Here is a 25055-nt window from a genome sequence, read left to right as displayed (position 1 = left end):
TATTATTATTATTATTATTATTATTATATTTTGGGTTGTTAGTTGTTATGTTATAATTTTGTTATACATTATTTGTTTCAAATAATAAAAGTTTTCATGTCATGGAGTAAAATCTTACTATATTTTAATCTGTGTGCCAAAGTTTTATTGTACTTCTAAGTTAACAATAACCCATTATGCAATATTTATTTATTAAAATTGGTTTATATTATGTTTGATTCTTGATCGTAATAGGGAAAATAAATTGGTCGTATTTAACTTAAATAAGGTGGCGGGCGGTGCAGATGTTGATTCATGAGTTACTATGAACACGCAAATCAATATATAAAACAAGTCACAAACTCGCAACACACACATGATTACCAGGAATCGTAGGTTGTCAATGGTTTTGTTCATTTGTCGTCATGTTAAGATGACGTGTGATCCCAGTAAGAACAAGAGAATTGAATACTTTGTTCGAACAGACTTGATATGAAATCATTTTCTTAAAAAAACAAATCACATCAAACCACCGTATTTCGATGCACGTTACCTACGTTTTCATCGAAATATAGAATTCGAACCCGTTTTTGGCGTTTACACAATCCACACCGAACATGACCGGTTGGCGGGCGCCCTGCCGGTTCAAAAAAATCATATGTCCGATGACGCATTGTTCCATGAGCGATGCGTGGTTCCATGGACCAATAGTTCTGTTGTTGGCGGTGGACGCACCGCGCGCGATTCCCCGCCATTGAAAAACCCACTCCCTGAATCCCCGCCAAACAACCTTACTGCACGTACTTTCGCGCACGCTCATAAGATGGTATTACTATTTACTATTATAGTACCAAACACGACAATATATATATATATACTATAAACATACTTTCTGTATATATCTATATATATATAATATATCTTATATACACAAATACGTTTAAAGAGTATATGCTGTTTTATTGGCAAAGAGTGGTGTTGCCGGCGTACGAAAAGTACGAAGTTTTGTGCGAGTTCCGGAGGAAAAGTGGTTTTGTTATCGTAGTTGTAGTATTATTTATTTTATACCCGACCGACGTCGACAACTCGACATGCCGTGTCGTCCGCTGCCGCTGTGAGGTCGGCCGCGCGCGTTCCTACTACTACTGTACGACCGTACACAACACGCCGCCGCCGCCGCCGCTCGTCTCGCAGTCAAGCAGCCGCGCCACACGTCTTGTGCACCGCAGTGCCGACCGACCACACAACGCACAGGTACGCCGCCGCGCCGCCGAGTGCAGTGAACTTGATCGATTACGTCAGCGCGCGTCGTCGTTAGCCTACTGCTGCCGCCGCCGCCGCCGCCTCTAGTTCGCCCCTTTTTTATCTCTTTTTTTTTTCCCACGCACACACACACACACACACACGCGCGCGCGCTTTCGCATATTATACATATCTGTATACGTATGCACGCGTAGTAATAATATTATAATAGTAATAATCATAATAAATAATAATAATATAAATAATAGTAATACAATACGCGTCCGTTTTTTAGTCGTTGTGTTTATCAATCGAATACGATCAGCGTCGATCGCTAAAGCGTCTCGTGCTGTTCGTCCGTCTTTGTTCGACCGTCCGACGTCGACGCGTATCGCGCAAACGGACGTTCGTTGCAGTTTTTCGCGTGTGCCGCCGCCGCCGCCGACAACACAGTCTCTCTCTGTCGCTCTCCCGAGCACGACGACATTACGTTATCCGCACTCGGTCGAGACCTATTCAAATCGCCACCCCGACCGATTGCGAAAACCTTCCGGGAAATCATCTTCCTTCTACAATAGCATATACCCGTAGCGTTGTGCGCATAGGAAGAGGGCCGCCGCGTCCGCACGTCGTATTATTAATCGTTCCGTGTTAGAAATTATTCAAAATTCCGGTCCCGACGAAGAACTGCGCCTTTTCCGGCCGAAACGACGACGGCAGGATGAACACTAAGAGAAAAAGTCGCGTCAACACCAACAGCACCGGGACGAGGTACGTACATTCTAGGTAGACCAATATTATTATCTTTTTGTAGATGTTTTTAAATGACAATCGAAGAGACGTGGGCTCGTCCAGCATTGTCGAGTAGGTAGATACTAAAGGTACGATGGTATTTTGACGCCGCCCGCTCGTACTCGTTGAAACGCTACCATAATTAATTCGAAATAAATTGATAATATTTGTGTATATGTGAAAAAATTGCCTTATAACGTTGTATTATTATTATACTCGTGCTCGGCGATAACGGCGATGCGACTGTTGTTATTTGCTCTACAATTTTTTTTGTCTCTAATCAATGTCAACACAGTCGCCATTTTGTCGGGGATTTTTCTATTTTATACCCCGCATACTATGCCTACTGTAGTACTATACTAATATAGTAATATCGTAGTATACGTTATTATTTATTATTAACTTAGGTAACTGGATGAAAGCTGAGTTCATACTTCATAGGAATTATAGGATTACACATTTTCTTGGAATATCGTCGCCACCACACACGTTTTTTCTCAAATTCTAGAAACGTCTATATTTCATAGTAGTTTATTTTCATGTTAGGCTTTTATAGGAATTCCGTTTTTGGTTTAAAATCACCACTTCAAAGTGTTAATTGTAATTTGCTCACATTTATTTTACGGCCTTTGATCGCCTACTAAATGGCCTGTGCATGCGGCATACCTTAATATGAGATTATGAATAAGTATGATGAGTTATTTTGTGAGGATTATGGCGAATCTTGTAAAAAACCCTATTTATGCATGCTTGTATTTATCATTCAATTTTTCAGTTATAATAATATTATTATTTGATATTCTCTATAATTTTTTTACACCAATCATTTGAATTTGTTAAAATTACACATCTATTTGATCAATGTTTTTATTTGAATACAATTCAGAGACTTACATTAGAGTTGCGACTATAAAATCAATGAAAATATGACCATCTAGATGAATGTAAGAGTGATGTGTATATTTTACTACAAGAGTTGTAGAAAATAAATTATTAAAAACAATAAAATTATGTTAAAAAAGTTGTTTTCAGATCTTGTTCATCTTTAATTTTCTTGAAGTATCTGTTTAAATATAATCTTTCAATGCCCCTTTAGTCTTTTGTATTAGCAAATACAATTGCACTTTTATTTACTTATTTACATACTTGAAAAATATGACAAAGGTTATTCTATAAACTCATTGTTCATTATATAAATATATTATATTCTGTTAGAGGCTCATATGTTTAATATAAGATCAACATCTGTACGTAGCTACTATGTATGTATAATATTAAAATATATTATCTTAATTATAGTAATTAAATGAAATTAAATTCATTCAAGATATATATAGGTATAATTTAATTTTATAAGAATACTCCTGAAAAGCAAAAATCCTACTTATAGGAATTTTGTAAGGAATTACTCAAAAATATTTTGATGTAACAAAACAGAACAAGATTTATTTAAAAATAACCAATGTTATTTTGTGAATTATAAAGTATTATGATTTACAAATTATAATGAATGTTATTATAAAGAAATATTAAGAAAAATATCCTTACTTATATATAATGATAATTGATAGGCAATACTGGAACAAATGATTTTATTTCACCAATAAGATCTATCTGTCTAAAATTTTTAATTTTATGGTATTTACATTTAAAAACAATATTATGCATATACAGGGTCGGCCTGGGTACCTGAGGGCCCAGGCAGGAATTATTTTCTGGGGCCCAATAATTGTATACTGTAGTATTTTTGGGTAACAGTATAAGGGCCCAGGTAGGATATCCGGCCCTGGCCAGGCTGACCCTGTGTATATAAACTTAAAATTATATTACATTTTAGTAGGTTAAAATGAAATCTGTAAACAATTTAAATGAAAGAATTTAGGTAATAATAATTACATAATTATATGAATTTAAATTACCTATTATTTTTATGTAAACATTTTTGTGTAACTACTATTTAGAATATTTTTAGTTTTTAGAACACAAAAGTGTAAGATAGGAAAAATTTATTTATTTTATATATTTTGATAGTTAATATATTTGTGTGTATTGCATAACATAGGTAGAAAAACATCAATTTTTTTTTCATTTTTAAAAGTTAATTACTCCACCCCGATTTAGCCATAAAATATTATTTTTATAGTTGTTTAACATTTACTGTTGTAGTCTGTTTTAATTTTTAAGTTAGTAATGTTAATTTCTATAGTAAAATGTAACCCATCATTATTTAATCGATTTGTCACATATCAATTACATTTTGCTATCACATTACATATAATAATTATAGTATTGGACTAATGACTATCAATTGAATAGGTCAAATTTTATTTAAGTAAAATATTAATACATTTTCATTTACTTCTAAAGTTGGTCTATTTAAATATGTATAATATATTTATTTGTATTTTTAGAGCTCCTCGGGCTAGAGCCTCATCTTCAGGTGGAAATGGAGTTAATGCCCAAGTGTCCGGTGCTGATGGCATATATTTAAATGAAACATTTATGCACCGTGTTACTAGTTTAATTGGACTTGAAGTTGAAGTAAGAATTTTTAATAATTTAATTCTCATGTTATATATTAAATAATAATTATTTTTTTCAGATAGTAACTCATTCTAAAGAAATGTATTCGGGTATTTTGCGCACATTCTCTAGCAATTTTGATGTTGTTTTAGAATTACCGCATAGGACTGATCCTCCCCCATCAAGTCAAGCTATAGGTTTAAAGATTGTAGCTGATAAAATGATATTTAAATTTGACAGTATAGTAAAAATTGCTGCATATGAAACAGATTTAGATAGTATGACTCGAAGTAAGTAAATATATATTGGATATATATGTATATATTTGATAAGTGTATAAGTCAATTTTTATAAATGCTTAATATATTAATTTATTCGTTAATAGATACATTCCAAACTGACACAACTATTAGTAAATATAATGGGCAACCTTCAGGTGAAAAAGTATTGGAAATGTGGGAACCACCATCTATGAATGGTGATATGGATGATTTTGATTTAAGTTCTGGAAATAATAATGCGGTAGGTATCAATAATAATTATGTTTATTAGTTTTTAAAAAAAATATATAAATATTATAGCTCTTGTTAATTTAATACACTAAATATGATATTGTTAATTATGTTAAATAGCCTAGTCTTAGTAAATCTAATCTTAATAATTTTATTTTTTTGGTGTATAAAATACAAAAAAATCTTTTCACGCTGGCATTATATTAATTTTTTTAAACTTGAATTTCAAATTTTTTCATTCATATAAATAAAGAAAGTTGGCTATGCTAATATACCATTTTTTACCATTTTATAATTGTTTTTTTAATTTTTAGAATGGTTGGGATGCTGATGACATGTTTAGAAGAAATGAGCAAGAACATGGTGTAACATCTTCTTTTGATCAAAATTTAAGTGGTTATACAACAGAAATCCGAACAGATTTATCAAATTTCAAGTAATAATTTGTCTATTAGTAAATTTCATCTAGTTAAAGTATACTTATTTAGTTAGTAATAATTACTAATAATAAATTATAAAAATAATTAAAAATCTTTTGTTACTATTATGAAAATAACATAATTGTTTAATTATTATCAACACCTTGTGATCCTAGCAATCAGAATTATAACTGCTTCACACTAATAATATAAGATATGTACAACCATAAAATAATGACTGTTGCAATTGGAACAGAGTATTAAATATTCAATTATTAGATTAAAATATATTTAGTGAAAAAAAATTTAAGGTGTTTGAATTAATGGTAGATGATATTTTAAATAAAAATTGTATTACCAGTACCTTCGATTGTAGTTGAGTATTTATTTTTTTAATTCACACTATGTAAAATTATATTGTTAATTAAAATAACTAGAGTAAAAATAAAAATAAATATAACGATAATAAATTTTTAAAAAATGAAAATTTTTTAATAAGTTTTATGCATTTAAAAAAAAAATTTAACTAATAATTTGTACTATACTAAACATAATTTTAAAAAGCTGGTATTGTTATGAGTTTTTTTTATACAAGTATGATACTATAAAAATGTACTGCTGTATTAAAAACAACTAAGTTGTTATGTGATTCTTAAATTGTCTATGTAACCTGATGTTGCTTTATCTTTATAATAAGTGATTAAATTTTTTATTTTTTAGGAATGAAGAAGCAAAAGCTGCTCGTTTAGCTCGAGAAATTGAAAGTAATCCAAGTTCTCAAAATCGAGCCAATTTAGAAAATGGCGATGAAGAAGAAAGGTAAATAATAATTATCGATTAATATATTAATAGTTATATTTCCCTAACTCTAAAAATGCAAAAAAATATGTAAAAATAATGTAGTGTTTATATCTAAGGCTTAGGTCACGGTGTATTAGATTAATATTAAACCCATATAATATATCATAATACTTTAAAATAAATTAGAGTAATAAAATTTGTATACAACACAATTATGTGACATAATAATATGTAAAACTATTACGAAAATTGGTTGTGGATATATTAGATTTATATATGATATGCATATTAAGATATAAATATAAATATTATTAGATCTCATTCATAGTATATTATCATGTACAATTAAGCATGGGCCATGAGTTGCAATTTAGGCAGTAATAAAATAAAAAGCATATTATATCATTTGGGTGTGCCCTGTTTGTAACATGAACTTGAGTTTTTATATTATATATATTACATGATTCATGTCTTAAATGATGTATAAAATGAAATGTATTATTTATTATGAAATTAATATATTGATTTAATATTTATCTAATACATACATTACCAGAGTCATATATCTAATACGTCCAGGCCCTAGGTCGTGGATTCATATTCTGTGTAAAAATAAATAATAAATATCAAAATATGTTTAAATATAATTGATTAAAGTATTGTTGTTAGTATCAAAAGTATTGGATGCCAACTAATATAATCAACTTAAAACAAATATTTAACAATATTATAACTAAAAAAAAAATTCTAGACAATTCAGAATTAAAAAATTTATAATATAATTATTGAAAACATAAATAATTTTCTGGGTTTTTCAGTGAGTCTCGCCAAATTAATTAAATTATGTATTGTCTCAAATCATGATAGATGTAATTCCAAATCTGTGTTTTTGAAATTATAAATTTTATCCACAGCCCTCCACCCCATGACCTAAGGCATCCAATAGAATCCAAACCCACCTTTACATGCTCTCGACGTGGTACAAAAAGTGGGGATTCAAACTCAATGAATCCAAATCCATCCACTGTACATTTACACTTAAACCCATAAGTTGCTCCACTATCACACTCAACAACCAACCTCTCCCAATTACCAAAAATGTTCGTTACCTAGATATACTATACCTAGATCGCCATTTCACATGGACTGCTCACATACACAACAAACGACTAGTTCTCAACAATCACCAAAGACAGCTTCATCTCCTCCTTCCGTCAAACTCCTCAAACCTATCTGGTTTTACAGAATCCAATTCTGGGGGTCAGTCAAAGACTCCAATATAAACAGAATCCAAATGCCAACTGCAGATAACTAAAGCTCCCTTCTATGTTTTGAATGACACTTCCTCCAGGAACCTCTTCCCAACAGTAAAAAATGTTGCTCTATACAAACGTTTCCACCTTAAACTAGCAAATCACCAAAACCCCCTCATCTATGATCTCTCTTCCCGAACATCCCTAGGTGACTGGATTACGTCTAAAGCGTATCTGGTGTCATGACTTACTAGACAACCAACCACTCTCACCCATGCTATGAAGTAGTTCAATAGTTTCTTTAATCAAGCCTTTTTTTATTATATTTATACATATCTAAGTATCATCTATTGTGCTTATTGTAAACAATTTTATACAAATTGTACTAACTATAATAAATAACAAAAAAAAAAAAATAAATACATTTTATCTAATTACGTGACAGTTAAATGTGTTTATGATTAAATTTTTATTTGGAATTTCAAGAAATTATATTTTTAATTTTTTTTGTTTTGTAAAATTATAAATTCAAAAAATAATATTCTAATGTCACATATTACCTTGTTTTTAAAAAAGTTCTATGCTTTTATAAATACCACAATTAATTTAAATTGGTTTTTAAAATATTGTGCTTGCCAAAAGTATAAAATATAGATAATATTGTAGAAACCTGAGAATTTTGAAAATGATCTCTTCCTATACTATCTAATTTAAAAATACAAGTACTTATTTAAACTAACTTCATATTCTATTTATTCAGGTTTGCTGCTGTTTCAAGACCAGCAAGTGAGATGTCTAATAATCACAATGATAACAAATACATGTCTGGACGTCGTAAACCTGGACCACAGCAGCCAGCCAACAGTGCATATGGTTTGTTTAATAGAAACCGTAAACACCCAGAAAAATATCCTAGCAGTGGATCTAATGAGCGATGGGAATGTGTTTCTGGTTCAGGGACAAAAAATAGCAATCAGAATCGAGGACATGCTCATCAGCAAAATGGTAACAACAACGTTGTGAACAAATCCACTTTGCCTCCTTATCACAACAGTGCTAATCAAACATATGCTGCCAATAGTCGTGAATCACCAGTTTCTGTCAATGGTCAAAGTGATAAACGAACATCAGCTCCTATTAATAATCGTAGAGAAACTTCTTCGTCTGGTTCAAGACACGGTATTTAATGTTCTATTTTATACATAATAATAATCTATGTTTATTAATTAATTTTTATATTTTTAGTTTCTGGTCGTAATAATTATTCATCCAATGACAATCAATCATTACCTTCTTCATCAAGGTCATCTCCACCAACTGTTCAAGGCCATCATAATCAAATAGCAAGTGTACCTCCCCCTAGATATCAAACAGCCACTTACACACAACAGACAAGTACAACAAATTCTCGGCCTAATGTTAGTACATCATATGCTGCAGCTGCTGATAAATCTGTGCCAAAAACACAACCTCCCCCACCTATTAGAGGTAATTCATTATTTGACGCTGTATTATAACTTGACTATTAATGATAAATCATATATAAAAAAAAAAACAGTAATGTACTATTATTTTATTAAACATATATTTTTTTTATATTTCAACAGTTAGGGATGAAAGTCTGAATTCTGAACTGAAGCGATTTAGTACAGACTTTAATTTATCTTCACCATCCCCTCAAAATAATCCTAGAGTTTCTTCACCTGCATCAGTTGTACCCGAAACACCTAAACAACATGCTGCTCAGATACCACATTCTGAGCCACCTTCTCCATCTATACAGGAAGTATCACATGTACCTGAAGAAGTAGCTGAATCTCCTGTATCACCCCCACAGACATTATATAAACTTCAAGAAGTGCAGATTGAAAAGAATGTTGAAAATTTAAAAAAAGATCAAACTGAAAAAACTCCTGAAGAAAACATCACTCAGTTGCCAGATAAAACTGTTGTACAGACATCAAAGCTCAATCCTAATGCCAAAGAATTTGTTTTTAATCCAAATACTAAACCTTTTATTCCAGTAAGTTTAATTAAAATCATCTATACTATGTGTCTAAGCATATATTATATTATAAATAAAAAGTATTGAAATTAAATTTTAAATTTATTTATAGCGTTCACCTAGTACTCCAAATTCATCTAGACCAATGACGCCTCAAACGCCAACAACAAATATAGTTGCTACAACTAATCAACATCAACAAATGATTCAAGCACAACATGGACCAGCAATAGCTATTCCAGCTGCTTATCATCATCACCATCATCAACATGCACCTGGTACTGGGCAGATGGTTACACATCAAGCACCACCTCATCCCCATCCAGCGTTTACCATGTTACCTACTGTATTTGTTACTTCAAATTCTGCATTCAATCATCATCCTCATTCAATGCCTCCACAGCCACCAAATCAAGCAGGACGATTCCGTAAAAGTTAGTATTATTATAGTATTTTTAAAATAATATGAGTTAGTTATTAGTTATAATAAGAATATTTTTTTATAATTTGGTGTTATAAATAATTTAGTGACAGTGGGAATGTCTCATAGAAGTGATATAGCTTCACAAATCCAAGTAGCTGCTGCAACTGGACAACCTCTTTTGGCACCAGCGCCACTTCAAGCACAATTTGCTGTACCAGGATATAGTCCTCAACCAATGCCCACACCTCAAGCTTATCAACAAGTACAGGTAAATAGTTATAAATAATATAATTTTTTTTTCTTGAAAATATGCTGTGATTTAGCCATGGTGAAATAAACTTCCCTCCTCTTCATAAATTGCTTGTATTATATATTCATACAAAAATATATAATACGGTGAAGCATCAATTGTCCAGACTACAAAATTTTTATTTCCAAATTTATTTTTAGTTCATTTAATTTAATTTTATCATTTGTTATGTTCCTTTTATCGTGTACATATTATAAACGCGAGATTATTTTATTATCTACTATGGCTCACTCAAATGTAGTGAAGTGATAAAAAAATTGATTATTATTTCAAATAAATACATAACATATATTTTTATTATATTTTTTATGTTACGTATGAATTTTATATTCAGTATTATATCTATTAATTTAATTTTTAACTTTATTTTAAAATATTCAATGGTTATTTGATTATCTGCACAAATCTATTATTCGCATCCCCTTCGGTCCCAATTAGTGCAGATAATTGACGCTCTACTATACTTAATATTACTATTAAAAATTACTGAGGAATGGGTCGCAATAAACTAGCGCAATTAATTATAACCAAATCTTATAAAAATGTTTAATGAAAAACACTGAGACTTTAGCTATTAGACAGCAATATAATTATCAAAAAATCTGAGAAGTTGCTTAGTTTCATAGTATATTTTTAGTGTACCTATAACTGACTATAACAAACTCAGTGTAGTGTTTTTAAAGTCACCAGTTAAAACAAACAAAGAGTCATTTATTCAATGTGTTAAATTTGATTTTAATGATAAATTATAGTATAGTATACTTTAATTGACTTTGATTTTAGATGGTTCGTATGGTACCACAGCAAGGAGGAGGAATGATGCCTACTTTAGTGCCTACTTCAATAGCCTACCATCCAGCTAATGCAGGCCAGTTAAGTCAAATGGAAAGTGGTGTACCTCAAGGTCCACCCTCTTACCATCACCATCATCATCACCAAGCATCACAACATCATATAATGAATCAACAACAGACTGCTCAGTCTCCAGCACCACAGCCTGGGCCACCACAAACACCTGGACAGTCTCAAACTCCAGTAAATTTCCAACAACCCCCACCTCAACAATCACAACCACCTCCTTTCCCTGCGGGTACTACAATTATGTGCCCTATTTTGCCGACACCCACTGCATCGCAACAGCCATCGGCACCTAATACACCTGGTTCGGCACCTCCAATGCAACAACCTCCACCACAGCAGCACCAACAATATATTTCCCATCCACATCAGCATCACCAAGCAGCATCTACGCAAGCGCCCCATGGGCAATACCACTTATATTCAACCATTCGGGAGTCATGAGATATAGCCAACTCATTCGATCCTAGTCCACATTTAGTAAGAGCAATAAAAAAGTGAGTATTATTCATCATGGTATTTTATCAATGTCATCAAATTATATATATATTCTGTTTATTAAACTACTATTTGTATTAAATAGTTTCTCGGCGTTTATCAAGTCATACAAAACAATTGTCAGTTCAACCGAAAAATCTTGATTGTCAAGAAGCTTCAAGCTCAAAATTTACCATCATGTATGGTTACAATGATTTAATAACTATGAGCTAGCTTTGGCTAAATGTTGTTCAGTAACTGTTATTTATTTATTATTATTATTTTCTCGTTCTTTACAAATGATTATTATTAATTTTATTATTTTTTCCATTGAATCCTTCAGAGGTTACTTCATTTTGTTTGTTATGCCAGTATAAAAAGAAAATTCTAGAACATTTATTAATTCGTATATAAATATATATAATAATATTGTGACTCGATTAATGTTTTTAGTTTTCATTCATTTTTGCATGACATCTTGTTGGCAATTTAAGATTGAAATTATAAATTCAGCTGATGCAAGCACAGTTGTTAATAATATCAGCTTATATATGTTATATATACATTATTCATGTTTATATATACATATATTAAATATATATATTTATGAATATTGTGTCAGATACATTGTTTTAACTTTACTATACTCCTCAGCTGATATTTCTTTTATAAGGAGAAAATGTCTTTCTGAGATATGTGATATTTAGCTGAAATTATAATTTTTACATTAAACATTACCAGTAAGCAGAGAACAAAATCTTGTTATATTATCTCTGATTACTGGCGATTTGTTTTGAAAATTAATATGTATTGTGATTTTTTCTTCTTTTTTTTTTAGTCTTGTTACAAATTTATTTTAAATTAATTTGCCGTATGATATATAAATTGCTCGACTTTTCTATTTAGTTTTAACAAATTGTTAGATTGGCCGCAACACAATCGCAATCTGAAAAAAAAAATATTTTGTTAGTTTTTTTGGGAGTAATTTATTTAGTAGAATTTGTTTTAAATGTAATATACGTTTACATGTTGCGGCCAACCTTGGACTTTCATAAACAAAATGTATTGAAAATCTATGAGAAAAATTGTTAAACGCTGCGAGACCTTGTTAAAGTTTTATATAAAAGTCTTATTTTGTACATTTTGTAATGCCACGTTCAGTAAATAAAATATTAAACTGTCTCCCGAAATTATTGTAATTTTTTTGTTTTTTTTTCCTTATTTGGTCATTATTCATAATTCATGGCTATTATCTAGTTAAAAAATAGAAACCAACTTTTGCAATCTATTTTAATTAAATACTCATTTATATTACCTTAAGTGTACTAATTTGAAGATGCTTAAAAATTATGGACAGATGATGAATGCAGAGTTAGGTTTTTCTTGTTGTTTCAGTCATATAATTTACTTTTTACCCACTGCTGGGTAAATTAGTAATTTTTCCAACTAGTTTAAGTTAAGTTACTTTAATACAAAAACTGAGTCAGAATATAAGGTACCTCACTTAGTAGTACTCACCATCTTTCAATTGATACTTGAAACAATGAATTATATTTTAGGAATATTACTTATCAAAAATAATTTTTATTACATTTTTGTTATTTGGTAAAATGTTAAATTTTAAAAAAATTATATAAAACGTTACTTACATTATTTCACTGACTTAGTTTAAAATACTTTTCTATTATTGAAAATTTATTTTCATAATGTAAGAAAATGTATGAACTATGGTGTGTCATATATTTTAACACAGATTTGTTCTAATTGCTCCTTTAGGTTTAGACTTAATTGGTCGAACATCCATATGGTGTATATAATAGTTCTTTATTCTTATTACTGCAGAATTGATGAGCAATATACAATCTTCATTTCATTATTTTTAAATATAATAAGGTATACAGAGAATTTACCAATATTTTCAAAACTAGTGATGGTTTAAAAGAGAAACACCTTATATATTAAAACAAACAGAAATAAAATATTTTTATTTGTCATCACTGATTTTAAGAAATGAAAAGCATATGATGTGGAAAATACACTAGTTTTGTTATGAAGAACTCCTTCGTATGCTCATTAGCTTACCACTATATAACTATATAGCTACTACGGTCCTTTGAGATAATTTTATTTTATACATTGTTTTTAGATGGAAATAAATTCAAATAATTATGTTAATAATTCAATCTTAATATATTATACTGACTAAGAATGATAATTCTAAATAATTTACTAACATAAATATTAAATATAATTATAAATAATTTAGTTGGTATTATAATATAATATATGTAAACATTCATGAATCTACTTTGACATTATAACAGTTAACTTTAGAATTAAGTTCAATTACTCAAATAAATAAAACAAATATTTTCCTTGATAAAAAATTAATCACTGATAAATAATTCACAAGAGAAATAAACGTAAATAAAAATTATAATATAATGTATGAACAGTAACATGAGATTCTCAGAGTAAACTATTTTTGCGATTTACATGTAAACGGAATAATCGCAACCTCCATTGATCCAATATATTAACAAGCTTAAGAGAATCTGATAATCCAGTTGGTTTAATCACATAATTTAAAAAGTCATACATATCACTTAGTTTTTTTTCATCTTGATATAAATCAAAAACAATCACAACGTGTTCCAACAGCCGAATAAGGCGGTATAATAATCTTTTTGGTTTTTTATTGAAAAACTCTTTATTTACCAAATCTTGAACAAACCTGGAAAAATGTATTCAAATTATTTTTCAATTATCTACTACAATTTAATAGAGCTATAGATGTAATATAGAAGAGTTAAATTTTACACTTTTCTTTCCAAAACACATTGAACTGTATAATACATTTATTTATTTTATACCTTCTAACATATTTTAAATTAAAATAATCATAAATAACACTAACCATTCATTAATATTAGATGGAAATGATTTTATGTTGTTGGTTTTTTCTAGAAGTGACTTGAATAGTTTGAATGTTAAATAAGTATATATTTTTTTCATAGTATTTCCTTCTAAAGGTAGGAACAAATCAACAACCATCTTTAAAAGCTTATAGTTATACTGCGAATACAATGCTTGAGCAAATGCTATAATGGAAGTATCATCATTTTCTTGTAATGCAGTTTCGATGCAAGCACTAAATAATCTTTTTATAACATTTATCATTTGTCCACAATGGTTATCAAAAGATATTTTGACAATATACTGGGCTAATGTTAGTAGTTCATCATCACTAATTTTTTTATTATTTTTCAGTATATTATAAGCTATGAAATTTATTACTAGTTCAAAATTGTGCCTTCCAATTTTCTCACAATCGTTAATTTGACATTTTAATAGTGAACTATTAGTCAATGAATCCAAATCAGCTCCCCAGTTTGAAAAAATATATTGAACATCCTAAAAATCATTTTAATTAAAAAAAACGATTAATAAATTTAGCTTTTAGTACCTATAGTAGGCAAAATAAATGTTATTTTACATACCTTAAATACTGGTGACCAATTTGATTTCATCAGATTATTAAAAATAATGGTAGCTTTAAGTTCATTTTTTTCTATTGACATTAGAAGTAGCTGTAGTGAATATGATTCTATCATATCAGATTTGTTTTCAAAATTCATATTATACTTAGAGCGGTCAAATATAATATAACCAACTGTTGGTAATACAATAGGACATTTATCATTATGTTTAATAGTATTGTTTACTTCTGCTTGAAACAAATCGTCTACAACTTTCATCTCTTTATCAAGATCAGCATGTCTTTTCCAAAATTCACCTTCAGCTTGTCTTTCTTTTAGAATTCTTTTCATATCAAATTTGAAAACTGATTTACTTCTTTTATTAACAGTAATTTTACTTGGGCATTTGTTTTCATCATTAATACTTTTCTTAATTTTTGGCATCCTGAAATAAATATATAAAAAATATTAGATTTAGAGTAGGGGTACAATCAGGGCCAGATTGATCTGGAGAGCTACCAAGTAAAACTCGATGGGCCGGGATTGAGTGTTTGGTAGTATTTTTTTTTTTTTTTTTGATGAAAAAAATTATCTGGGTACAATATACTAGTTTCCCAAAGTGTGTTGCGCCAGATGTATATGATTATTGAGAACATTATTTTATATTATTTGTGAAAAGGGGTTCTACCAAAACACAAACTATTTCTCAAGGGTGCCGTGGTCGTAAAAGTTTGGAAATCGTTGCAATAAACCATGGTAACAGGTAGAATATTTTATAAAAATATCTTTTACTAACACTTTTGAAGTATTATATTCCGGAATTGAGCATTAAGTTTATATTAGAAATTGGTAAATGAAGTGTTAGGTACATATTTTATGCTAAGTACTTCCCAGCCTAATTTGTAAATATTTTTCACAAAATTCTAATAAAATAACAGTTTACTCAGAATTATTTTCTGAATACTTTTTAATACTTAGATACAAGACTCGAAGTATTAAATATTACATAGGTAAGAGGTATTGATAATTATTAATTAGTCTTATTCATAAATAGAAATTATGTAAAGCAATGGATAACTTATATTAATATATTACCCAGAGATTTAGATCCAGCAACCTACAAAAGATGTTGAGAAACACTTAAGTATGAATATTATGTAGTGGATATAGAGATGTAGTTCTATAAAACTATTCTATTAAAATATATACTAAATTAGTACGACGATATTATCAAAATGTTAACAGAAATAGAATAGACAATCATCAGAATATTTACAAGCATTTGAAATATTTTTGTTAAGTAATGCTTTTCTAATAGTCTTCATTATCAATACTTTTTGACAACTGTACTTCAATAATGATGAAAGACAGAGTTGGAACGATTTTGAAGTCTCAAATCTTGGCAGGCTTTTTGAGTTAATGTGTAAAATCTAGGTTATACATTGTACACATACATGACGTTACAAAGTATTTATACGTAAAATTAAAATACAAATTATGCAACTAAATGTATTGAATTACATAGATCACATTTCAGTGGGTGGGTCTTGAGACCTCTCTAGTTTTTAATCAAACATATTCAATTACATAATATAATACATAAAAATGACTGATTAATGTCAGTACTTTGTAAGACTATGGCAACTGCCAACCCTCAACTATGGAGTGTATAGTCTGTCCAGCGAGAGAACGCGCCAATTCTGCGCATCCCCCCATGTCACCATGCTATCAAAACAGGTTCGCTTATGGCTGGGTATCATTGGGGGAATGCGCAGAATAACTGATTTTGGTCGGTATGCGGCGGGTTCTCAAACTGGACAGAGTGTAATTGCACTAAATTATTGTATGAATGTCTGTGAATTTGTGATGATCAATAATGTCACAGTCGATCTTTACACAACCAAGGTAAATGAGCATAATTTACTTTTGTATAACAATACAAACAATGTTTGATATTCAATGAAATTATTGTTACAATTGTATAGGGAAACATCTTTTTAAAAGTCGAAATCGAAAACTATTTAAATACCTTGCACAAACACAAAACCTATTCAATACTTTACGTCTAATAACAAAAATATTATTTATGCAATATAATTTATCAATTAAGGATTTGTGTGATTTTGTAAAACGTGTTACTTGTCAACACGAATTCAGATTTTAAGTAGATTATTAAAATTAATGTGTTTTGCTTACTTGATCTTATGAATTATACTTCAATAAATTCACTGCGAACATACGGATTAATAACCAAATACACTTTCGGTATAGCTGAGAGATCGAAAAAGGATAAACTGCCAACTGGAGAAATCGACTCGGCGGATTCAACGGTTTAAAACCGTGATTAAACAATGGGACGACGGTTAATTATAAATCTTAAATTGCTTAGTTAGTTAGTTCGCTCTGTCGTCGGGTTTACTGTCAGGCGTCGATATAGAAAAGAACAGGATACTGGGAACATATAGATAAAACTAATCAAAACAAATGATATATATTAACGAATCTGCCGGAACTCCCGCGAAAAAAATTAATATGATAACTGATGAGAGAGCATTTCGTCGAAAACCCTTAAACCGATAATACCACCAAACAACAGCAGCATAATCATGGAGGTTATAATTACGTGGCAGTAGTAGTACGTAGCAGTTATTGTAGTGGTACTGAGGCGCCGTAGAGATATTCTTTATAGGGCCCTAGTGGTACAAACGACGAGTATTCTATGGTTCCATGCATATTTTTCTCTCACAGCTGATAACTACTATCATGACGTCCTTCAGCTACGGCTGTTCCAACACCGAAGTCCGAAACTCCAAAACCGTGATCTACATTTTATCGTAAAAATTTTGATTAGGTTGTAAGTACGAGTTTTTATTTATCCGATCGACGGCAGAAAATCCCTTTTTTCAGGAACGTCCAACCACGTAAAGACAGGTAAGCACCGTAGGTACGGTCAGTTTTGTTTTTCGAACAGACGTCCGTGATTTGACTAATCGTTTTCGGCATCTTTGCTCTAAAACCAACGACGCATTTACGATATCTAGGGGATGCTGAAACGACGTTTTCAGACCAAAGTATCATTGATGATCATTGTTTTGTCACGACCTCTACGGTCCGTTCGTTGGGTATATTAAACATCGGTTGGGGGACTTTGAGGTTTACGACACTTGCGTTTCTTCGCTTAAAACATCATTATACTTTATAGTACAATTTGGAGCGATTTTTTTCTATCAATTATATGTATTTAACTACTCTTGGTGGTTATGAGGTTGTTGTGGCATGATACTGAACTCTTTTTCTATTATTTCTCGTTACATGTTTCACAAATTAAAGAAATTCTTAGTAGAATAGCATTGTTAATATGTTAATATTAAAACTTACTTTCTAACATGCTGTCTGTCTTTTTAACATTTTTAATTGATTTGTCACCAAAGTAGGTAAATCCAGTGTTATATTTAATTAAAACCACATACTTAATGTTAAAACTATGAATTCAATGTTTAAAAAATTTACCTTCATTGTATTAAGATATACAATTTATCCGATGTAAGAAATATATTTATTTTCTATAATGAATTATTTTTCAGACTATTACCATGGCAATCACAAAAGTACTCTACCAAACAATTTTGAGGAGGCCATCTCGCTTCTTTGTCGTAATAGCAGTTGGATCTCTGTTCTTTGAAAGAACACTGGATATCGGTATTGAAAACTTATTTGATAAAATGAACCGCGGTGTAAGTAAAAATTATAAATATTTTATAATAAATTCAAAACTTAGTCTCAGTATTGATATCGTATTTTGTTAGAAATATATATGTATTTAATATTAAATACTTGATTGATGTCTATATGTATTTAAAATTATAAAAATAAAAATCATGATAATAAGAAAAATTATCCATAAGAAAGTTTGTGAGTTTGTTAAAAATAAAGTTAAACTCATCCCTATAGTTAATAAAATGATAAAATATAAGTGATAATTGGATTTTATCATATGAATTGCTTACAATTAGTATTTAATATATAAAAACCAATTTATCACTACAAAATATTATGTTTAAGTATAGAATTATATTGAATTTAAAAATGTATTTTTTTAATGTGTATATTTTCGTTATATCTTTGCAGAAACAATGGAAAGACATTGCCGACAAATATGTTTGAACAGGACAACATAAACATTTTTGGTCATAGCTATGTAGAACTATCAATACCTGTCAATATAATATAATACCTTAAAAGTGTACAATTGAATATAAATGTCTTGAAAATAGAATTAAGTAATGAGATATTAAAATTTTGATTTTTTCTTACCTAAAAAAATGTTATATTGTATTCACAGTTTAAATCCTCAATCAAAAAACTAGTTTTCACATATTGGATGTTAAGCCTCTGATGATATAAAATTTGACTATTGGCTATTATAACCATAGTATTAATGTGGGCGTGTGGCTAATTAATTCTCAGTTTTCATTAGTTCCTACTTTCCTGTAACGGTTTTAATTATTTGATGACAAAAAGTATACAAGGGGATGTGTAAACTGGAACAAACTAGTTTTAGTTGTATTAAGTATTATTATTTATGTAGAACATGAGGTGACCAAAAATTTAATGGTACATACTAGGGGTCTAATTTCTAAGTATACAATCTCCATATTCACTAAATTAGATTAAATTAAACTTAATCACAGGAGATCAAATTTTTTAAATTAAATGTAATTTTCAAACTTTATTGAAATTTGACTATTTTGCTGAAAATGGAAAAGTAAATTTGAATACTAAACAAATCAACATTGATACAGAGATTATATATTTTTAATTAATTAAAAAAAAAAATAATTCCATGTTATTTTCTTTAAATCTTTATCAAAATCTAGTTTTAAAGATAAGAATATTCCTAAAATAATAAATGAAAAAACAATTTCAATAAAATAGGAAAAAAAGAAATTAATCTTTTCTACGACGTTTATCACGATCTTGTTGTTGTGGTTGAGACCTTTTAGATGCATGCTTGGCTTGAGTTAAGAACTGATCCAAACCAAATGGATCCTCTTCTTGTTGATGTTTTTCAAATTGAACTGGACCAGATCGACCACTAGCTTTAGGATCACGATCTGTTCCACTAAATTCTTTATTTGGCACAAACCTAAATAAAAACAAAAATTATAATTTTATGGAAAACAAGACAATAAAAGTTAAATTATGTCTAGATTTAGCTGATTAAAAATGTCGGATTTTTAAATAAACCGTTTGTTAGAGAATCAAATCAATTTTCCTAAACCAGGAATAAAATAAAATTGTTATAACTTAAAGCAGGAGGTAAAATATTTTTTTTATAAAATAGCTGTTCATCTATACATTTTTAGTAAACATGGTCTATGTTTCTTCAAACCCTCTTAATAAAATGGACTCAATTTTTCTTCTGAATAATTGCCCCCGAGAAAAGTTTTTAATGACAAAAACAAACAAACTTGTTAAGAATTTTCAATTCTCCAACATTAAAAACTTCTGTGAAGAAAATTGTTCAGAAGTCAAATAATCAAGCACTTATCCAGGATCAATTTTCGGGGGGAGGGGGGGTGAACCCCCAAAACTTTCCTTGTATACGAGCCTCCAAACAATATAACTAACTGATTCTGTAGAAATGTCACTTTTCATAGAGTTTGAAGAAACTTATCACAAAAAACGTATGGGAAACGAACAGTGGTTATAATATATAAAAATAGTTAAATCTTACTGTGGGAAAATTACATTTAAATGCAATTTTTTTTCTTAGCATAAGGAAACTAACCCTTTAAATATTCCTTATTAAGAAAAGCTTCTAACACAGTTAAAATTTAAATTTTTCTAATAAACAATATTATTGTTTTATGAAAATTCATAATTCATGAAATACACAAAATTGCATTAGCAGTTTTGAATTATTCATTTTTGGAATCTCTTAAATTAAAGCTTCATTGAATATTTAATATGATTAAATATAAATTATTAAATAAGTATTTCAACCATATAATACCACACTCACCTATTTGTCTTAGCAATTTTGTCTAAATCATCACCATACACTTCTTTATCAATATTAGCAGATGGACGATAAATATGTTGAGCCAAAGAGCTATTTCCACGCCAAGGTTTATCATACACATTATATTCTTCATCATCACCGAAACCGGTATCCATACCTGCTGATGTATTAAGCAAACGTTGATCATACTGAGTATCTCCTGTTTTTCTAGTAATTGCTGGAAGTCCAAGAGCAATTTGTTCACTAATATCTCGATCTCGTAATACTTTGTTTTTACGGCTGTCAGCATTCCTAGCAAGGTTTCGATCACGAGCTCTGTCTTTTTGACGTTCTAAACGTAATTGATCACGCTCACGAGATTCATCATTTTTAGCAGATCCAGGAAGCCGAATACCTGCTCTTTCTTCTCTGGCTTTTTGAGCCATTGCTCTAAGATGTTCTTCTTTCTTTTCCTTTTCTTTTTGTGCCATTTTCTTTTCTAACTGAGCTCTCATTTCAACAGCTTCTCTGGCTTTACGATCTGCTATATATAAAGCCTCTGCCAGCTTAGCAAACTTTTCATTTATATGATTTTGTTGTAAACCTCGACCATCAGCAGCTAATCTTTTATCTAATGGAATTGTATAACCTTTAGCATTTTTCCAATTGGAGATACATGGAGGAATTTTCCATTCTTTTTGTTCCTTAACAGATGTCTTTCTAGTGGGGGAATGCATTAAAGGTGCAGGAGGTGATGGAGGACCTCGAGGTATTTTTTTATTAATTTTGAATTTTGGTGGTTCCATTGGATCTTTCTGAGCCTCTACTAATCTTACTACACGCTGTTTTGATCCGGAATTGTATTCTTTTCCTTGTTCGGTAGGGGTATAACGAAACCATTGTACAGGAGCCTAATCATAAGTATTGTGTAAATAAAAATATCTGTAAAATAAGACAGTAAATTCATAAAAATGAAGAATATTTTAACTTACAGGTTTATCTGCCGCCCGTACTGGTAATGCAGCCGAAACTTTAGAATTGGTCAACTTTTCCAGAGCTGCTCTTGTTTTTTCAGTGATGTCAGCAACTTCTTCTGAATCAGGCTTTTGCAAAGAAGGATCATCTTCATTGATCACCTCAGATGGAAGCATATCAGATAGTTTTGAATAAATCACTTTATCTTTTCTTTGACCTTGACGAGCAATCATATCATATTTAACTTTACCATCAGAAGTTAACTGTAATGCAAGAGCATTTGAAACAGATTCTTTATTTTCTTTGCCCATATTCAATGGATATTGCGCAACTTGGATTTCCGGAAAAGCACCACCATCACCAAAATCCTAGATAAAAAAGTTGTTATTTTAATAAAATGTTTTATGCATATACTAATTGATTTCTAAAAAAAGCATCTTAATCAAAAGAAAATTGCTTAAGAGGACGACATCAAACCCTCGTATGTTATTTCTGTCTTAATAAAATATATGTTTAGCATTTTCAATTTTATATTTTTAGCTTAAATATTAGAGTGAAATAATCTATAATTAAACTTAAACCCAAGAATATTAGTTGTGTTCTCTCATTAGTTTATCATGATACTATAATTTGTAAGTGAATTATGAGTATTTTTAAAAATTAATATTATACATACTAATAAAAAAACTAACAAGAGAACACAGATCATCTTTTTAAGTTTGATAATAGGTCATATTACTCTAATATTTAAGCTAAACGCACAAAATTGGAAGAACATATACAGTGGATTCCACTTAATGTAGGCACCGATTAATATGGGCATTTGCTTAATATGGGCAATATGGTCTGGTCCCAATATAAATGTATATTAACAAGGTTAAAAAAAGCTGCGTAATATGGGCACTCGATTCGGTTTATGTAGGCAATTTTGATTTTATCATAGTGTTAGAATATACACATATGTATTTAAAAAAGACTAATTTAATTGAGTTTCGTCATATCTATGAGATTGTATTTATCAAAAGTAATTAAAAGCACTAGGTACCATTTAAATCTTAAAACCCTTTTCTGCATATTGTACCAAAAATGGCACAAATTAGTTTTTCGTAGTTTCTATTGTTGAAAATAAAGTTACAACATTACTATATATACGACCAGTTACATCTACCTAGCAGCAAAATTGTGAACTTCAGATGAAAAATAAATGACTGAAAATATTATTGTTGTACAAAGTGAAAAACTACCCATTTTATGTCACAACAATAACAATTTGATACTAATGATACTACCGATCTTTGGTAAAAAAAAATCTATCTTGTAGTACTTTTAGTCCAGAATATTTTAAAAATAAGTATAGATTTTTAAGTATAATACTTATTGAAATATTCAAATATATTATAACCTAATTGTGTGCAAAAAGTTAATCCTTAATCAACTATTAAGGGTAGTTTCACTTGAATATTTTTAAATATTTTTCCCATCCTCCTGGTGTTTTTTACAATAAGTACATTTTTATCGGAAAAAATAAAAATTCTTGCAGAAAGGGATTTTGTTGACTTTTTTTGATATTATAATTTTTTTTTTTTTACTAATTTCGGTTTTTATGGGCAACCGCTTAATGTGGGCACGTTAGGACCAACCCTGTTTGCCTACATTAAGCGGAATCCACTGTATTTTAGTATGGTATACATTAATAAGACGGAAACAGCACATGTGAGTACAAAGTTCTCTTAATAATTAGTAGTTGATGAATTTTGAAAATAAGATTTAAAAAAAAATTAAATCTGTATTTATTTTTACTGGTTAATAATTTAATATATAAATTTAACCAAATAAAGTTTACAATCGTTGAACATATCAAAACTATTATTTTAAAAGTACTATACATTGACAACCACGATGTAACTGCAACTTGGTAATGTAATTTTGTTCTATACCATTAACATAATATAATATATTATGTCTATTTTCTATACTGATGGATTTGATAAAGGATTGACCAAGACTAGTAAACAAATATCAACCTTTGTGTGCAAAATTAAAATTATAAATTTATATTGATTACCTAATGTATTTTAGGGAATAACATGTTTTGTATGATACGCATATTTTATTTAGTTTATATAAATGAAAAATATTATTTTGAAGTACAAAATTTGCTATGTAAATAAGATTTTAACAACTATTTGTACTTAGTTACTTGAGCATTAATTAAACATTATTTATAAAATTGTAACTAATGATATAACACATTAGTACAATGCAAAATTACATTACAATATTTTAAGATTTACTTCAACAGTCCTTGGTACCCATCCATTTCTGTTTCCATATGGTGGAATTTTTACAGCATACACTTCAAAAGTATTGGTTTTCTCAGCAAGTGTTTCGTTAGCCTCGTCATCTTCTTCTAAATCTTGGAGGAATTGTGTGGGTGCTGGTAATACACTGAGGAATTATAAATTAATAAACTGGTTTTTGACTTTTGAGCAACAGAACAAATAAACCATATTTGTACTTACCTAAATAGGGACATTATGTAGTCTAATGTCTCATAACAACAGAAGTGACTATTAACACGTCCGACGTGAATTCACAAACGGCACAAACTACAAAGGAGACAGGACTTCAATTGGCTAGATAGTAGCCAGTTACAGATTTGAGATTTTTATGAAACTGAGACTCAGTGACACACGCAACATGCACTAACTCATGATTGAATATTTTCCTATATTTTTAATTATAAAGATAATAAAGAAATTGAAGGGGTGGGGCCAGCCATTGATAAGGAAATCTTCATATAGAACCATAGATATATATAATAAACTAAATTGCTAACTATTGATAAGACGTAAAGAGAAGTTTCGCTATTTTATCTGAGGCCAGAAGTAATTATCACAGTAGTGAGTGATGAGTATTGAGTACTTTCAAGTTTTAATTCATTTTGGATAACTAATTCATGTGATTCAATTCATTAAATGATATATGAATCAATTCAATGA

At 29.6% G+C, this 25055-nt stretch overlaps 4 protein-coding genes across 5 annotated transcripts; 2 read left to right on the top strand and 2 right to left on the bottom strand.

Moving 5' to 3' along the window:
- Nucleotides 1-1110: 1110 nt before the first annotated feature.
- LOC113548211 (ataxin-2-like protein) lies at nt 1111-12773 on the top strand. Of its 2 annotated transcripts, XM_026948970.1 has the most exons (14): nt 1111-1992; nt 4425-4554; nt 4616-4826; nt 4922-5058; nt 5363-5484; nt 6188-6286; nt 8282-8394; nt 8479-8700; nt 8767-9009; nt 9129-9544; nt 9639-9960; nt 10055-10218; nt 11044-11615; nt 11702-12773. In XM_026948970.1, the coding sequence occupies exons 1-13, from the start codon at nt 1943-1945 to the stop codon at nt 11560-11562; spliced, it is 2748 nt and encodes a 915-aa protein (XP_026804771.1). In that variant the 5' UTR covers nt 1111-1942; the 3' UTR covers nt 11563-11615; nt 11702-12773. The 2 variants fall into 2 exon arrangements, with proteins under 2 accessions (XP_026804771.1, XP_026804770.1); XM_026948969.1 differs by having other exon boundaries at nt 1114-1992; nt 8282-8700.
- Nucleotides 12774-13551: 778 nt separating this feature from the next.
- LOC113548540 lies at nt 13552-17581 on the bottom strand. The gene is made up of 4 exons (XM_026949481.1): nt 17271-17581; nt 15096-15519; nt 14513-15009; nt 13552-14329 (listed from the first exon to the last, which is right to left on the bottom strand). The coding sequence occupies exons 2-4, from the start codon at nt 15516-15518 to the stop codon at nt 14065-14067; spliced, it is 1185 nt and encodes a 394-aa protein (XP_026805282.1). The 5' UTR covers nt 15519; nt 17271-17581; the 3' UTR covers nt 13552-14064.
- Nucleotides 17582-17847: 266 nt separating this feature from the next.
- On the top strand, nt 17848-19371 carry LOC113547899 (cytochrome b-c1 complex subunit 9). Its single transcript, XM_026948475.1, has 3 exons — nt 17848-18005; nt 18659-18808; nt 19203-19371. Exons 2-3 carry the CDS (start codon nt 18668-18670, stop codon nt 19236-19238), a joined length of 177 nt encoding a protein of 58 aa, XP_026804276.1. The 5' UTR covers nt 17848-18005; nt 18659-18667; the 3' UTR covers nt 19239-19371.
- Nucleotides 19372-19865: 494 nt separating this feature from the next.
- LOC113547898 (SNW domain-containing protein 1-like) lies at nt 19866-24796 on the bottom strand. Its single transcript, XM_026948474.2, has 5 exons — nt 24576-24796; nt 24348-24501; nt 22071-22421; nt 21100-21989; nt 19866-20220 (listed from the first exon to the last, which is right to left on the bottom strand). Exons 1-5 carry the CDS (start codon nt 24587-24589, stop codon nt 20022-20024), a joined length of 1608 nt encoding a protein of 535 aa, XP_026804275.1. The 5' UTR covers nt 24590-24796; the 3' UTR covers nt 19866-20021.
- Nucleotides 24797-25055: the final 259 nt, after the last annotated feature.

The sequence above is a fragment of the Rhopalosiphum maidis genome, chromosome 1, assembly GCF_003676215.2.
Source record: "Rhopalosiphum maidis isolate BTI-1 chromosome 1, ASM367621v3, whole genome shotgun sequence".
NCBI classification, from domain to species: Eukaryota; Metazoa; Arthropoda; class Insecta; order Hemiptera; family Aphididae; genus Rhopalosiphum; species Rhopalosiphum maidis.
Note: the sequence above shows the minus strand (reverse complement) of the source record. Positions and strands in the feature narration are given on the sequence as shown.

Bases quoted from the DNA above. Each gene is read 5' to 3' on its own strand.
- LOC113548211 (XM_026948969.1), top strand. From the start codon at position 1,943: ATGAACACTAAGAGAAAAAGTCGCGTCAACACCAACAGCACCGGGACG. The intron at 1,993-4,424 runs GTACGTACATTC...TTGTATTTTTAG, and splicing joins ACCAACAGCACCGGGACGAG to AGCTCCTCGGGCTAGAGCCT. The intron at 5,485-6,187 runs GTAATAATTTGT...TTTATTTTTTAG, and splicing joins ACAGATTTATCAAATTTCAA to GAATGAAGAAGCAAAAGCTG.
- LOC113548540 (XM_026949481.1), bottom strand. From the start codon at position 15,518: ATGCCAAAAATTAAGAAAAGTATTAATGATGAAAACAAATGCCCAAGT. The intron at 15,010-15,095 runs GTATGTAAAATA...AATGATTTTTAG, and splicing joins ATTGGTCACCAGTATTTAAG to GATGTTCAATATATTTTTTC. The intron at 14,330-14,512 runs GTTAGTGTTATT...ACATTTTTCCAG, and splicing joins CCATCTAATATTAATGAATG to GTTTGTTCAAGATTTGGTAA.
- LOC113547899 (XM_026948475.1), top strand. From the start codon at position 18,668: ATGGCAATCACAAAAGTACTCTACCAAACAATTTTGAGGAGGCCATCT. The intron at 18,809-19,202 runs GTAAGTAAAAAT...ATATCTTTGCAG, and splicing joins TTGATAAAATGAACCGCGGT to AAACAATGGAAAGACATTGC.
- LOC113547898 (XM_026948474.2), bottom strand. The intron at 21,990-22,070 runs GTAAGTTAAAAT...ACTTATGATTAG, and splicing joins TACGGGCGGCAGATAAACCT to GCTCCTGTACAATGGTTTCG. The intron at 20,221-21,099 runs GTGAGTGTGGTA...GTTTTTATTTAG, and splicing joins AAAATTGCTAAGACAAATAG to GTTTGTGCCAAATAAAGAAT.